At 37.2% G+C, this 16,530-nt stretch overlaps 2 protein-coding genes across 2 annotated transcripts in view; one reads left to right on the top strand and one right to left on the bottom strand.

Moving 5' to 3' along the window:
• Positions 1 to 9,625, top strand: part of LOC117371263 (plexin-A2-like) — a 64,761-nt gene extending 55,136 nt beyond the window's left edge. Inside the window, exons 23-31 of the mRNA XM_033966904.2 lie at positions 457 to 603; positions 1,512 to 1,671; positions 3,240 to 3,343; positions 4,389 to 4,485; positions 5,271 to 5,470; positions 6,085 to 6,254; positions 7,094 to 7,306; positions 8,131 to 8,281; positions 9,307 to 9,625. Of these exons, the coding sequence (XP_033822795.1) occupies positions 457 to 603; positions 1,512 to 1,671; positions 3,240 to 3,343; positions 4,389 to 4,485; positions 5,271 to 5,470; positions 6,085 to 6,254; positions 7,094 to 7,306; positions 8,131 to 8,281; positions 9,307 to 9,402 (1,338 nt within the window). The 3' untranslated portion in view covers positions 9,403 to 9,625. The remainder of the gene's footprint in view (positions 1 to 456; positions 604 to 1,511; positions 1,672 to 3,239; positions 3,344 to 4,388; positions 4,486 to 5,270; positions 5,471 to 6,084; positions 6,255 to 7,093; positions 7,307 to 8,130; positions 8,282 to 9,306) is intronic.
• Positions 1 to 16,530, bottom strand: part of yod1 (YOD1 deubiquitinase) — a 132,629-nt gene that overhangs the window by 107,926 nt on the left and 8,173 nt on the right. The gene's annotated exons all lie outside the window — the stretch shown is intronic.

The raw sequence follows: 16,530 nt of genomic DNA, 5'->3' as shown, positions 1-16,530 counted from the left end.
GCCACACCATGGATATGACTTGTAACTTGGCCTGATAGCCAAGCATGTGATATGCTTGTTTCCTAGATGGATAACTTTAATACCATACTGTCGAACATTCCAAGCATAGAAATAACATCTTCATTGGGACAAGCAAAGGCAAAACTGGAATGAGCAAAATAAATAAATAGAATTAATAATACATAAAATGATATGTTGTGAGTTACTCAGTTTATACCACAGACAATTACAATAATGCTAGTTGTAGATATTCAGGCATTAGGGATGTGCTGGTTGGGCCTTTGAGCTTTGATTTCCCATAGCTCATTCCAAACAAGAGAAAGTACCCATCAAACTAGTTCTCCATTTCCCTCTCTGAAATTTACTGGCCTATTTTCATCCTCTGAAATTGACCAATGCCCCATCTACCTCTACTTACTTTTATTGTATTCCCCATTTTTCACTTGTATAACTCAGGAGTGTGCTGGAGAGCCCCTCTTCATGCTGTTCTGTGCCATCAAGCAACAAATGGAGAAGGGACCCATTGACTCCATCACAGGAGAGGCACGCTACTCCCTGAGCGAGGACAAACTCATCCGACAACAAATCGAATACAAGACGCTGGTGAGTCATTCCAGCGCACAAAGCAAAACAGCAATTGAATACACTCCCTTTGTAATAGCTGAAGATAATAACCAGGATTAATGAGGCTCTTTGAGGAGATTAAATTGTTGTGCTCAGTGTTCACAAAGTTTCACATAGTGTTAGTGAGGACTCTTACAGTCTCAGGCTTTTTTAAGAAAGGCAATGTACAAAGAAAGTTATATAAATGCAAACTTTCATCAGAATGGGTGTTTTTTGTGTTATATGGTGACCAGACCTAGCTCAGGGTTAATGCTCAACACTGTGTAATAAAACTAATTTCTCACAGTTGTAATAGATATTCCTGGAGGGTGAAATTTCTTTGACCATTTTGGTGCATTTTCTCTTCTTTGAACCATCTGTATTAGAATAAATTGCACTCAAATTGAAATGTTTTACAAAAAGACATCAATGCAAAACTATGATTTGCAAAGAAATTTAATCATTTTGCCTCTTGTCAATTATAATTACTGTTCATAACTAAATATAATCAAAACTTTGAAATTTGTCTGAACCTTTTTTACCCCGCCTCAAACTTTTGCTCAGTATGGTTACTTTTCCATTAAATTCAAGTTGGCTGGGTCCCTCTGAATAAGTTTCCCCCAGGCTTTAGCTCCAGAGCAGAGGCAGGCGGCGACAGGATGACACCTCTCTGATCGCATGTCAGGGCGCCGCAGAACCTGTGTGTCTCATTACTTGTTTAATACCTGCCAGAGCCACACAGCCACATCCTGAAGGTGTGAAATTACATTTGAGGCCAAGATCCTCTCCACCAGGACAGTTTGGTGAAGAGCAGGTAATGAAAGGACCTTCCTAGTAAGCAACACCTCTGCTCTGTCTCCTCTCCTTCGCTCCTCCTCCGCTGCTCTCTCTTTCTCCCGCTCCCCCAGACACTGAGCTGTGTGAATCCAGACAATGAGAACAGCCCTGAGATCCCTGTCAAGGTGCTCAACTGTGACACCATCACGCAGGTGAAGGAGAAGATCCTGGATGCCGTCTACAAGAACATGCCATATTCACAGAGGCCGAGGGCTGCAGACATGGATCTGGGTAACAATGCACAAAGCAAAAATGGAAATATATGGCATTTTCTTAGCCTTACAAAAATATGTGCACATACAGTATAAGGCAAGGCACTTGTATTTGTACAGCACTATTTGTACACAAAGTCATTCAAAATTATTTACAGAACAAGAACAAGGCACATTAAAAGTACAATGCAATTTGCAACAGTAAGTCAATAAGCACAGATTCATTTTAAAATACAAGAGCACAGAATAAAATGCTTTCAGTCACATGCACAGCGAAACAGAACTGCTTGAGACTAGATTTGAACATTGTCAGAGAAGAGGTCTGTCTCACATCTTCAGGAAGACTGTTCCAGATTTTAGCAGCATAAAACTGAAATGCTGATTCCCCATGTTTAGTCCTGAGTTTGGACATTAGCAGGAGTCTGATTCCTGAGGTTCTCTGGGTGTGAGATGGTTCATGTGGTACTAAAATGTCAAAGATGTATTTAGATGCTAGGCCAAAATACATGTGTTGGAAAAATATAATTTATTTACCAACAGCTTAAATTAAACATAGCAAAATAATGAAATGCATAAAAAATAAAACATAAAAAAAGCACAAAGAATGCGCTCAACAGTGGAACTATAACATTGGCACATAATGCTCTACAGCAATTACAACTGTTTTTAAGAAAATAATAATGAAACAATATTTATATAATATTAGGAATCTTTAGTGTATGACATGAACAGAGGACTTACTGTCTCCTCTTTGGAAGTCATCCCTCTCGTGTACCTGTTTACACTTGTAATCAGGACACTACTCTCAAATGGTGACGCTAAACCCGGGTGACAGCACACCTACACTCACTCCCACCACGTGTCACCCCTGCACCAAAAGAGTCAGGCTGATGAGACACGAAAAGGAAGTCTACCTCATGGGCACTGGATTTTGCCCTGGGTGGGAGTTGTGTAAAAGGGTGGTCTCAGTTTGGTGATTGGGAGACAGGTCTAGTAGCTTTGAGCAGCTTGATTTTGTACAATAACACAATGTTAGTGGATGGTTGTTTACAGAATTCTAATCAGTGCACTTGTCAGATAGAAACATGGTAGACGCCACCTGACATTTCCTTTGGAATCTTGTACAAACTAGTACTGTCTGAAGACTGGATTACTTTAAACAAGCGTGTAACGACACCAATCAAGGATAATATCACAACCGCTGACAGGTTAAGTGAATAAGATTATCCCTCATTATGCAGATTAGTGGGTGGTTCAAAAACATTTAGTTCTCAAAGTGTTCAGTAAATAATATTTGTAAAGTATAGGTGGGTGGAGATATAAAAGTTTACTAGGTAATACTGAACATAATTATACCAAGAAGAAATCTTCAAAAACAGTTGCTAATTGTCTTGTAATCTTCCAAAAAAGGATATTTCTCATATATATTTCTTATATATTTTCTAATCATTTTTTTTTGTAAGGAAAAGAGAAGTACATTGCTATGCTGTTCAAAGTTGTACCAAAATGACCTGAATTGCAGGAGCAGACATAGCAACAGGATTTGAAGAAGATTTTTCTAAAAAGCTTGTCACATTGATCTTCCAGAGTGGCGTCAGGGCAGGACAGCCCGAGTGGTCCTTCAAGACGAAGACATCACAACAAAGATCGAAAGTGACTGGAAGAGACTGAACACACTATTGCATTATCAGGTACAGAAACACACACAGGCAGAGACAGGAGCTGCATTTGGGAGATATTTGATTTCACAAAGTTATTTTGGGATCTATTGATTTCCAGTAAGAAGACTTTTGTGGTGGTGATTCATCTGTGTAAGCTATTGACAAGATTTTGTTACAACCCAAATAGAAAAGATCAAGTGGTACAATGCAAAGTACAAGTGCAAGTACAAGTAAAATGAACTGCAAATCGTAACACACTCGTTTTCTTGTAATTGAGAGACCTGTTTAATTATCTATAACTAGAATAGTTATGTGAGAGAGCATGTCATTTCTTTTCTTTTTTTATATATAAGCTATATGTTATTATTATTATTTTTTTAATAGTACAAACTCCACAGTTTATTTCCAACCATTTTTCAACTGCAACTATCCATACACCCTGAAGGACAACACATCACTAATTCATATTCATATCACTCCCAGATAACATTTTAAGCTTCATGGTCTCTGGCACATTTAGTCAACCAATTCTCTTTCTGTCTTTTCATTGTTTTGCTCATGAACTTCAAAGGTCGTGACCCCATATGAATCATTCCCTCTTAGTGTTTGTTTTGTCTAGTCGTTGCTGGTAGCACAATTGTTTTCACAATCATTTCTAGCCATTCTGTCAGTTGTGTTTTGATGTATTGTTGTATGCATTGAATTAGAAAGCAGACAACAAGAATGGCTTTTCTTTTAGCAAGCAAAATAAAAAGCACCACACAGACATTGTTGTTTACAGAGAGCACATAGTCATCTGTCATTTGAGCTCTAAGTATTAACATCTCAAAATGCCATGGCTATGAATTTACAGTGGAGGCATTTCTCTTACAAATAGTTTTCATTTGTCTTAAAGCATTTCTACCAAGAATAGTGTTCCCTGATTCAAGCTTGGAGCTGACACCATCTGTGTTGTGCTAAGTCGGTGATTACCAAACTCTTTGTAAATACCAACTTTCCCTGATTACTTCTGACCCACATCTGCTGTCTCATTACCAAAAAGTAGATGCATCACATTTTTACTTTTGTTTTGCAGGTGTCGGATCGCTGTGTAGTGGCCCTGGTGCCTAAACAGATGTCTTCTTTCAATATTCCCTCATCAGCCAGCTTCCCTCGCAGCATCAGCAGATATGGTCAGTGCAGAGGTTTTCAATGGGAACTGTGCACCATCTGTTGCCACCGGTGATCGTGGTAGTCATACTGCTTATTAACACATACAGATATAGACTGTTCAAAACAGTGATATTAAAAGATTCAATTAAACTTTGTCTAATTTAACGAAAGTTACTCAAAGAAGCTGGGAGTTCTCTTAAGTATAGAGAGCATAACAAGATGTTACCAAGCTATCTACAGCTATAAAGAAATCATGATGTTCATGGTGGCAGAGTGGTTAGCTCTCAGGTTCTCAGGTCAGCCTCACTTGCTCCTATCATGCCAAGCTGTGGGGGGTGAATTTGCCCTTGCTGAAAGAATATGTAGGTTCCACTTGAAATCCATATTTCCCATGGCCAAAAACATTCAATTAAATATTCATGAAAGTTAAATATACTTGACAAAAAAACAGGTACTTATTATTACTGTGTAATAATCCAGCCTTGCCAAGTGTAAATGTAAATTACAGAGATACATTGTGTATTTTGGTTTATTTAGTCCTTTTTTAAATGTTGCTTTGTACATTGTCCATTATCAGTAAATCACTAATGATATTATGGGTATGCGCCTTTTGTCCACATTGTTATTCTGAACAGTCTTATTGAATTTCACATCCGGTGCACTGCAAATAATATGATCACTATGACAACAGAAATAATGACTGTGAAAAAATATACAGTCTATCTGCTTGTATCGAGAACAGAAAGCTTTAAAAGACATTTATCCTTTCTCTCAGTTAGAGACAACCATTTGACTTTGTGCGTAGGTGTGGATGTTCCGTTCCGGTCCACCCCCACCAGTCCGGACAGCCCCCACTCACGGGTGCCCATGCTGACCCCTGATTTGGAGAGTGGAGTCAAAGTCTGGCATTTGGTGAAGAATCACGATCACGGTGACCAGAAAGAAGGAGAGAGAGGCAGCAAAATGGTGTCAGAAATCTACCTGACCAGGCTACTGGCCACAAAGGTACTACAGTCTACACATTATAGTTTTGTCACAATACTAAGATTTTAAACTTGATTTCAATCATAAGGAAAAACTTTGATACTTGATACCAATTTTGATACCACAATGTTACCAAAAACACTGTTTGTTAGACAATAGAATATATAGAATAATAGTTTCTTTAATATTACCTTGCGTTCTTGTATTATTTTTTGATAAAAATCAAGATGATTTAAAACAGTAGGTGTCACTATTCATACTTCAAATGAGTATCTAGTTAGAGTAGTATCTGGGTTTCAATACTTTTGATAGAACTACTACATTACATAGTGGCATATTTTATTTATTTATTGTTTTATCAGAATGCCATGGTATCTCAAATTCTAATTCTGCCTAATATAGTTTGTATGCAAGTAGTACAACTACTACTAAAATTTTATCAAAATAGGTCCGTTGGGTAAATGTACCGTTTCTCATTTTTAATTGCTATAAAGCCAGTTAGCAATAAAAATAAAAAAGTAGACAGTTGGCAATAAAAATAATTATGCCACAATTATCACATTTGCAGAGTCTTTTATATGTTACTATGAAGTGTTTATGTATGCATCAGTCTTACCACACATGTTTCTCATCAGGGCACACTACAGAAGTTTGTGGACGATTTATTTGAGACTCTCTTCAGCACTGTGTGTCGAGGCACTGCTCTGCCTTTAGCCATTAAGTACATGTTCGACTTCCTGGACGAGCAGGCAGACCGACATGGCATTCATGACATGGACGTGCGCCACACCTGGAAGAGTAACTGGTGAGCAGCTTACAAAATCCATCCAGTCCGCCTCTCCTGTCTCACACCACTGCCTTTAAGTGCAATGAGAGGACTCTCATTGCTTTTTCAAAAAGATCGCTGCGGCAGAAGAGAAAGTCAAGCTTGATGGAAAGATGCTCACAGCCTATTAAACTGTTACCCTTACATCCTTTACGGTCAACATATTTTATTGGAAAACTCAGACTGACACCTGAGCTGAGTTTTAGATGCCCTTGAGACCACGTTTTAATACACTTACAGCATTTGTGTCAATCAAAGGAACAGCTGAATTGAAGTACTGTCAAATTTCTAAATACAGCACATACTGTCGGTGTAATGTGAATTTCTCATTGTACTTAATACAATAAAAACACCATATCAGGCATTTGACAGTTTTTGACAATTTATGGAGAATTTTGGGGAAAAAAAAGCTTGCAAATCAGTATTCAGTACTGTAGGCTACAATTTTTTTTCATTTTTTAAACTACTCTTTTAATCCTCACAATCCCAAATGGGATTGAATAAAATTCTTCATGGTAAATTCACTGTTAAAATGTAAATTATAACAAAATGAATGACTTATCACTGGTTTCTTCTCTCATGTGAAATGTTATGGCATAAGTAACTAATTTAATGTAAAATGGCAATTCAGCACCTACATGGAGTTGTCCAGCTAACACAAGATATTGTCCAAAGACTGCATTCAGTTCATTATAAGCTCTAATTGTATACAGCTTTAACTTGTTTGTGTACAGAATTATATCACAATTTATGTTAAAATATTAACCATATTAACCATGTACATATCTCATGGTTTCTCATTTTCTCTCTCTCAACAGCCTTCCCCTGAGGTTCTGGGTAAACGTAATAAAAAATCCACAGTTTGTGTTTGACATCCATAAAAGCAGTATCACAGACGCCTGTTTATCAGTGGTGGCCCAAACGTTTATGGACTCCTGTTCCACTTCTGAGCACCGACTCGGCAAAGACTCACCTTCCACCAAACTACTGTATGCTAAAGACATCCCACATTACAAGAGCTGGGTAGAACGGTAAGTACCGGTAGCTAAGCCTATTCACTAAAGTGCATTAGAGGAACCATCTTGATAATAAGAGTGGATAAAAAGTTCACAGTTTTTACAACTTTATTTAATACTAATCTAGAAGGTGATTGGTTGCAGCATTGTATTTTGTCCAGTTGACAGAATTCAGTTTTTAAATTTTGTAATTTTATTGTACAAATTGAATGTAAAATATCATAGTGTGTAATTTACCTTAACAATCATCATTTTGTTTTATTTGTTAGTATGTTAGATGTAAAATCTAATTATTGTGAGTCTTTTAACATAATTTTCATCAACAACAGTGTTCTGGTTTCTGTGTGGGGACACTGGGTTCCTTCTAGAAAAGTACATGTTGTGATTGGTTGGGGTGATTTGATGAGTCAAAATTTCTGCTGAAATACAGAATCTTTTGTTCTTGGAGGCTTGAGAAAAGGCCCCTGGTGTTACTTAACAGAGTTGTTTTCTGCTCCCTGTCACTATTCATATAATAGCTTGTAAGTGATGATAAATCTAAACTTAATCTATGTGGGTAAAGTGGAAATGAGTGAAATGATAAATCCAGAAATATAAATAATGGCAACATATGTGCTCATTTTATGATGCACATTCTCACAGCATAGTAAATCCTTGGAAATACAATAAAAATAGCTTTAGTTTATGAATAGATTATAAATATGCATGTGTGATTCATTGGCTTATTCCACTACCACATATGAGATATTGCCATTGGCTGTAGTGAGGTGCACAGACATGACAGGAGCGAGGTGTGGCATGCATGACTGTCCCTGTGATCTGCTCACGTCTGTTCTCAGGTACTACGCTGACATCAGCCGGCTCCCTGCCATCAGCGATCAGGATATGAATGCCTATCTGGCTGAACAGGCGCGCCTCCACTCCAGCGAGTTCAATGTGCTCAGTGCGCTTCATGAGATCTTCACCTACGTTAGCAAGTACAGCCAAGAGGTGAGGTCAATGAGGTCGCTAGCTTTGAACCTGTACCAGTGCATTGACGTAATATTAACAGATTTGACAGTGCATTTTCATTCATCTAGATATGATAAAGATACCATTCTGCAATACTATATGTGATAGAATAGAGCTAGAAAAATATTTTTTTTAAATGTATTTGTTTTTGAATGTGACAGGCGTCAATAACTACTTATTTATCTATTTATTTTGATAGGGACAACTATATAGGGGCGACAGTAGCTCAGCTGGTAGTGTTTGTTCACTGATCCAAACATTAGAAGTTCAAATCCTGCTCTCAAGAAAAAAAAAAAAAACACTGGTAGAGCAGTCAGATCCACTGACCCACAGGTGGATGGGTGATTCCAGCTCCTACAAATGAATGCTGCCATTGTGTCCTTGTGCAAGACACTTAACCCACTTTACCCCCAGTATTTGTGAATGTTGGTGTATGTATGGATGTGTGTGTGAATGATTGAGTGGTTTATTGATGTAAAGTGCTTTGAGTGACTTGAAGGTGAAAAGGCGCTATATAAAAATGTGACAATTATATGTTCAACATTAACGCTCTACACCATTTATAGACAAAGCAAATTTACAATGTCTGTCCCCAGAAATTCACAAAAACATGTTACTAACTGAATAAAGCAACTACAAACAGTGCATTTGTGCTGGTGGGAGGGCTCCTCAGTTTTGAGCACCTGTACATCATATAAAAAAGGTCTAAATACATAAGATAGGCCCAACTTATCAATTTATAATAATGAAACTTTCCTATTGCCACAGCTTTGTTATGCCACTGACATTTAAAAACTGCTTTATATACAGTGTAATCACTTGGAATCAGCAAATCCGACTGCACATTTGCACACTGTTGGTATTTAAGATCTGTTATTGCTGCTTAATGACTAATGTGCATTTTTGTCATTTGGAAAAGGTAGCTGACTAATAGCAGGCCTCGTGCCATTCTTCACTGGCTCACAGTTACCATACTAATGTAATCATGCATGTGTGTGTGATAGATCACCGAGGCACTGGAGCATGATGAACAAGCCCAGAAGCAGAAGCTGGCATATAAAGTGGAGCAGATCATCTCCGCTATGTCTGCAGAGAGCTGAGAGCTGTACACTGCACCACAAGTCAAATACAGTCTTACACCTACACTGATGTTTACTAGTGAAACCCATTGTTGTGGCTATTTGACATTTCACAGTTTACAAGTACAGGATGCATTAAGGCAGTGCATTGGACAATATCATTTATACACAAAGCCAATGCTGGGGCCACTAACATAAAGGTTTATGACTCAGAGTAGTCATCATTGGCATGGCTTGTCTTTGTTTAGCTTGCTTTCTTGCTTTCACTTATTGGATGCATTCTGCAATCTTGCAGTTTGGTGATCCAAAAGGCCTTAAGAAATAATAATCTAGCAATCCACATTCTAGACCTATAATCTAGATAAATCCAAATTTAGTAAAACTACTCAAACCAAGATTCATTTTTAGGATTTATGTTATCACACAAGTAGACATTCTGTTTTACAGTCTTAGTATAAGAATTTATTACTATCACTATGAATAACCAGAGTCTGAATTGTAAAGCCCGCTGTTGTCTGAAATGATTAAAAAATGTATAAACGTAAAGGTACATTATGTAAACTTTTTGGTTGAGGGTCCACCAGCTCCTTTTCCAACAAAAATATTATTACTTTTCTTGGAATGTTCCACAATATGGTATATACATATGCATCTTATGCATCAATTTACTCAACTACAGGCTTTTTACTGCCAAAAGGATTTGTGGAGTCACCTCTTTGTCTCCATGGAATTTGTTGCCATTTTGTGGAACATTCCAGGTAAAACATTAACATCTCTATGGAAAATAGAAGGTTTCAGAGCCTTTAAATAATAATAATTTAAATAATTACTGGTGTTGTGGAAATGTCAAATAGTTACATTTTGGGTTGGCAAATGCATATGTACAATCACATCACACAGAAAAGTGTGCATAGCCTTGGGCCTAATGTATAAAAGGACAATGCATACTTCACACAATCCACAGCACACATCAAACAGAGAAGAATCCCAAAGCTCCACGTTCCAGTCCAGTGTCATCCCTCTTTTTAGAACAAAATCCAACCGGCGAATTTCCAACTCCTGAAATGCTCGTATAGAGACGAGAGAGAAAGAGGATTTGGGCCATCGCAGCGGCTGCATTTGGCACTGTGTCTTTCCCGCTGGGTAATGGTTTGTCTTTGTAGTTTTTACTTAATATGTGAGAGCGTGGCATGGCTGGATCTCTGAAGACCACAGCACTTAATAAAGAATGGAGAAACTTGAAAAGTCACTGAACAGACTCAGAAAAAGACTGGGGCTTATTAAACGCAAGAGAGTATTTTAGTGTCAAAAAGGAAAGATTTTTTTTCAACATATCACAAGTATAGTGTCATTGGTTTGTGGGGATCATTTAAAGCAGAAATGTGTATGTTTTCAAACCCTTTTTTTTTTTTCTCCAAGAGATATTGTATATTTAATATAAAGTTGATAACATGTCAACATAGCCAAAACATTTAAGACAAGACAGTACCAGTTGATTTGTTGGCATCACTATGAAAAAACATAGTTCAAAAAGGTTCAATTTATAAAGGCATATTTGTAAATTTGCACTAAATTTAAAATAATAAAATAATTGATTCAAAAAACAAATCCCTTAAAACCTATTGACATCCATAGACTATAGTGTCTACGCCAAAATGTGCGTTTGTCTTTGAATGAACTGAGACTTTAAAATGCATTACTTTCATATTTTATACATACACGGTGATATATCAAGACCCAATCCTTGGCGTTTGTTGCCAAATATAATATGTCTCATCTTTCATTTATGTAAAATGTTCTTGGAGAAAGCTATTAATATAAGATGCCATTGTACAGAAAAAGACAGATCCCATTTGCGATAGGTGATTTTTTACAGTCATGATCTATAGAGCGCTAATTCAGCCACTCAGAGATAAGTGTGTGGGACAAATTGAACCGTGGAAGAAAGCATGATTAATGGACCCTACGAGCACTGATCCTGGGTCAGATTAACCCAAACGGGACGACATTGACCCTACCCATACCCAACCTCATCCCCTCAACCCTTATTCTCATCAGTCATTGTTTACAATGGGTGTGATACTTGAATTCCACATTGGATGAGATATTAGGAACACCTACTTGCAGTGAGCCTCATTGACTTTAATATATTCACTCGAGCTGAAAAATTTGAATAAAAAGGTACTTAGACTTGTCATATGAAGTCTGAGGACAAAGAGCAATTAAGGCTACTAGTATGTTTTAGCTTTTATCTCCCATCACTTTAATATAATGTTCTGTGATTTACATCCTTGAAAATGTTACTGATGTAACTGTCTTTAATAATCTAGGCTTGGAACAGCACTTTCAGCAATTTCCAGATATCGTATAATATTATGAAGTATTTCAACCAAACACGTTCTGTGACAAAAATGGAAAGTTTTGTATTCTGAAACTGAAGTAGGTGCTCCTTATAGCCTTAAATACATGTGGATTTATTGAAGGTGCACTAAATTACTTGCCTCTATTGAGATGTGATTACTTTGCCTGGAATGTTCCACAGTATGGCATTAAACATTTCTATTTTGCTTATTCAATTATTGCCAAAACATGGAAAACATGCATTCTTATGTGAGTGGGATTCCCTCTCCACAGATCTGACTTGTTACTTAGCACGGTGGTTCACCTGCTTGTCTCCATAGATGTAAATACTGTTAATGCCATATTGTGGAACACTGCAGACAAAGCAATAATATTTCTATGTCCATAAGCAGGTGATGGACCCTCCATCAGAAAAGTTACATAGTGCACCTTTAATCTGACTTTAGTAGCAGTATTGAACTTAATGTTTTGTAAGTCTAAGAATTTTTTGGACAATTTCACATTTCACTGTGTCTTTTACTTGATGTACATTGTCAGACTGCTGTATTTATTGCCATATCTGAAGGTAAAATGACTTTGTTTTAATCAGGGTTTTTGTTCTGAATCTTTTTAATGATTACATTTTTTTTTTTTTTATGTATTTAAAATCACTAAATGGTACTCCAAAGCTCTGCACCATTTCTGCATCAACAGAGACACTGCTCCCAAATGGACCTTGATTTATTATTTAAAAAATGAATAAATAAAAGAGAAATAATGAGCCCATTTCCTGTTAAGTGTTGACCTATGGCAGAACTCATCTGTTTTCTATGTGAATATGTTTATTTATAAATGTGCCGTGCAATATTCTGTCAAACATTAACTGTTTTTTTTTTTTTTGTTGTTGTTTTTTTTTAGTTTTTTTACAACTATATATTATTATATAAATATTGTAAATATAAAACACTCCTATTTTGCAAGGGAAATATTCACTTTGTACTGTTGTTATACATAAAATAAGCAACTAATGAAACAAATATTTGCCTGGTGAGTTATTTCTTATGTGTTTTTGTTTTGCACATGTTTATTCACACTATTAATTTATATTTTACAAAACATAATTTGTTATTACTGTCTGGATTTCAGGTGATTAGAGAATTTTTTTTTTTTAATATAGGAGATGCTATCCCATACAGTATTTTACATGATGTGACACAAAGTCTAACTTCTGTACTGTCTTAAAGTTACCTGTGCTTATTCATTGGAAACTATATTCAATTTGAGTAGAGATTCCCTGATGTGTCTGATGTCGATGAGAATAAGAATGCAGTTTTGGCTTGCTGCTAACTCCTGAACATAAATGTAATAAGTGAGGGCAACACTACAACTTTATAAATGTAGTTCTTGCCTATTTGCACAGACTTGACAGTTTTATTTTCTATATTCCAAATTGAAGTACGAGATGTCCTGACTTCCTCAGTATTCATCTGCTTTTTCCTCTCATGAAATGACAGTAACTGTGGGCCTGAGGTGAGGTACACCCTGGAAATTCAGTTAATTGCTGAGGAAGACTGACAACCAACCACTGCTCCATCCATTCATTCTGAACAATTAGGAGACGTCATATCACCTGGACGTGGATACCTTTGGATGGGGGCTGCAGCCAGAGTGCCCTTGAGTTAACCCTGAGTGCAGGATTTACAGAATACATATAAAAATAAAAATAAATAGACTCACTCAAAAATGTGTATTTTTAACTCCACACATCACCTGAAATGGCTCATATGAAATACTATACTTAGCTCATAAGTACCACACTGTTACACCATAAGCCCTGCATGTAAAATAGTACAGAATAATAACAGCATAATAACACGGCATAATAACACAATATAATAACACAATATAATAACACAGCATAATAACACAGCATAATAACACAGCATAATAACACAGTATAATAACACAGTATAATAACACAGTATAATAACACAATATAATAACACAGCATAATAACACAGCATAATAACACAGCATAATAACACAGCATAATAACACAGTATAATGACCATTCTTTATGCAACTTTTCTGGTGAAGGTTACGTTATTGAATCATCTAGAGTGTTCTACAGTATAGCTTTAAATTTGTCGGCTAGAATTTTTTTGATAAAGATGTTTTACTACAGAGAAAAAAAACATGTATTCTTACTGTGAAGCTTTCCTCTGTCTCCACAGTGATGACCTGTGACTTGGCTGAGTGGCGTCATTTGCTTGTCTCCATGGGAGTAGATACCATGGTGCATTCAACATTCTGCATTGTATGTGAAATGATGGATAGAGTTGGTGAGGTATGGCATTGCTCTGAGGCACTCTGGTTAATTAAAAAAACAGCACGTAGCTTTCCCACGTCATTTGTTCAGTATTAAGAACAGGACAGATACATGCCATACTGTGGAGGAAATACAAGCAGGTAATGGACCCATCACCAGAAAAGTTACATGCACACCTTAAAAATGTCTCAAAAAGCATTACTATTTAACAGTACTATGCTGTTGGGCATAACCAAAAGCTGAGAGTAAATAGTGACAACATTTCTCACTTTACCTCACTGAACCTACTACAAAAATATGTGCATTACTGAGTCCCTTTGAACTGCGCCAAATAAAACACAACCTCAGTGAGGTATAGGCGCAGTGCTGTGACAGTATTTAGTGCGGCATATAGAGGGGCTGCTCTGCACTTGCCATAAGGCGCCATAGATTCATTATTCATGTTTAACCCTGGGGGCCACTGGGCAAGGCGAGCACAGAGTGCAGAAATGTGGGGGGAGGGACCCAGAGTATAAAGTCAGCCCCGGCTCTTACACCTGTCAGATAGAGGTGGAGGTGGCCCCCGCCCTCACCCAACACTGCTCCTCTCACCTGCCAAAGCTCTCACCTCTCCCATCCCTCCCCCGCTCCTGCCTCAGCGCCTGTCAAAATGCCTCCGTCTTGCTGTCTCACCTCACCTGAAGCACATGGGCTCTATGCAGGAGAACATGATTTGGACAAAAAAAAAGTAAGAAAGAAATTGAGAGCTGCGGGACGTCTGGCTTGATGGGCCTGAGGAGGAATGGACAGATTTATAAAGCTGCTGGCGCCATTAGAAGTCCATTATAACTCTATCAAGGCTTGGCAGTTGTTCTTTGTGCTTTGGAAAGCGGCATGTGGTTTGGGAACTGCAACTTTTTAATTGTCAATGAATGCAACAGATACATTTACACTGCTCCGAGGTACATAATATAAATAAATAAGCCAATGGAATAGTTGTTCATTGATTAATATTTCACTTATTCCCATTAGGGGTCGCAATAGGCCTGTAGTCCAGTTAATATGGGTCTTATGTGGGATATAACCAGCTGGAAAATGCCTGCCCTTAGCATAACAGCCATATACATTTCATCAGATAGTGTTTTTTTTCACCAAATAAGAAAAACGATAATGCCTTTGGACGGTCATAAGAAATTGTAGGCCTAATCCAAAATCCCCACCCACTACAATGAGCACACTACTAATGTCTTGTAATGCACAGACTCTATTGAACCTTTTAAGTGATGAAGTCAGAAGTAAATGTTTTCCTCAAAAAATGCATGAATCTTGCAAAGACCAATACACTCAATATGATCACGAGTTTAAAACAATGATGATACTGCCCCCTGGTGTTTTCAGGGAGAAGTTACAGGCTGGAAACGTAATTTGAGGTTGGTCTTACGAAGAGGAAACCTTTCTGCTGAAGCCCGTTAATTCAGTTACTGAAAAGGTTAATATGGATAGTAAATATCTCCCTATAACAGTAAACTTACTCGAACTGTCACATAATGCCCATGTAATAATAGAGCAAAAACACGGAAATGGATACTCACTTCAAATAAGTAAAGTAAATGTATCTGAGTAAACATACCTGAGTACATACTCCTCAGACTCTGTAAAGACCATCATTACATGCCCAGATATCTTGAACTAGTCACCTGCAATTGGACATCAGTCTAGCAGTGCCCCCTTCTGGCCACAGTTATCACAAACCGTTTAGACAGTGTGAGCAGAAGAGGCAGAGATCACGTGACCATATGTTCTTCATACTATTGAATGTGGGGTCAAAGGTTAAGTGTGCCAGTAACAAAGGCTGTCAAACCTTGGCCAGCTTGGTTCTAGATATGACCTTTAACCTATTGTAACATCTGAATCAAGCATCAAGTTACTTTTATTTCTGGAAAATGGGAACATGTGTTTGATTGCCCTTTTTTACCTGATACACTAACAAGCAATAGCCAATTTCATAGCTGTATTTTTTTTTTCTCAGCCACAAAAGATGCTTGTATACTAAATATTTGAACACTTCCTGTGTGCTAGATGAAATTTTATGGTGTCCTGTTGTAGACTATTAGCCCAGGCCAGCACAATAGTGGATTTGTTCAAACTGCGTGCCCTTTGCCATGCATGAAAAATTGTGCAAAATAGTTTCAGATATAAAAAAAGCTGTGCTCTTTTATAATCCCCTTCTAAAAGAGCACAGAACTGTCCTGTTATATGACACACATGGTCAGGATAAGAAAATATTTAACTTCTTTAACACTTTTTGAATCTTTAATTTTGTGAAAACCTCACTTTATCTTGATATTTTATAAACTTTTAAAGCCAACTAATAATTCATGTTTTTTCAGAGCTACAGAAAGAACTTAGTATAAGCAAGACCAGCTCTGCTTTTCCTCACACCTAACCTCCCTTTACATAAGTGTGAGAGACATATTTATTTAATATGGGATCCACATGTG

Source organism: Periophthalmus magnuspinnatus, chromosome 5 (genome assembly GCF_009829125.3).
Source record: "Periophthalmus magnuspinnatus isolate fPerMag1 chromosome 5, fPerMag1.2.pri, whole genome shotgun sequence".
In the NCBI taxonomy this organism is placed as follows: domain Eukaryota; kingdom Metazoa; phylum Chordata; class Actinopteri; order Gobiiformes; family Gobiidae; genus Periophthalmus; species Periophthalmus magnuspinnatus.
Note: the sequence above shows the minus strand (reverse complement) of the source record. Positions and strands in the feature narration are given on the sequence as shown.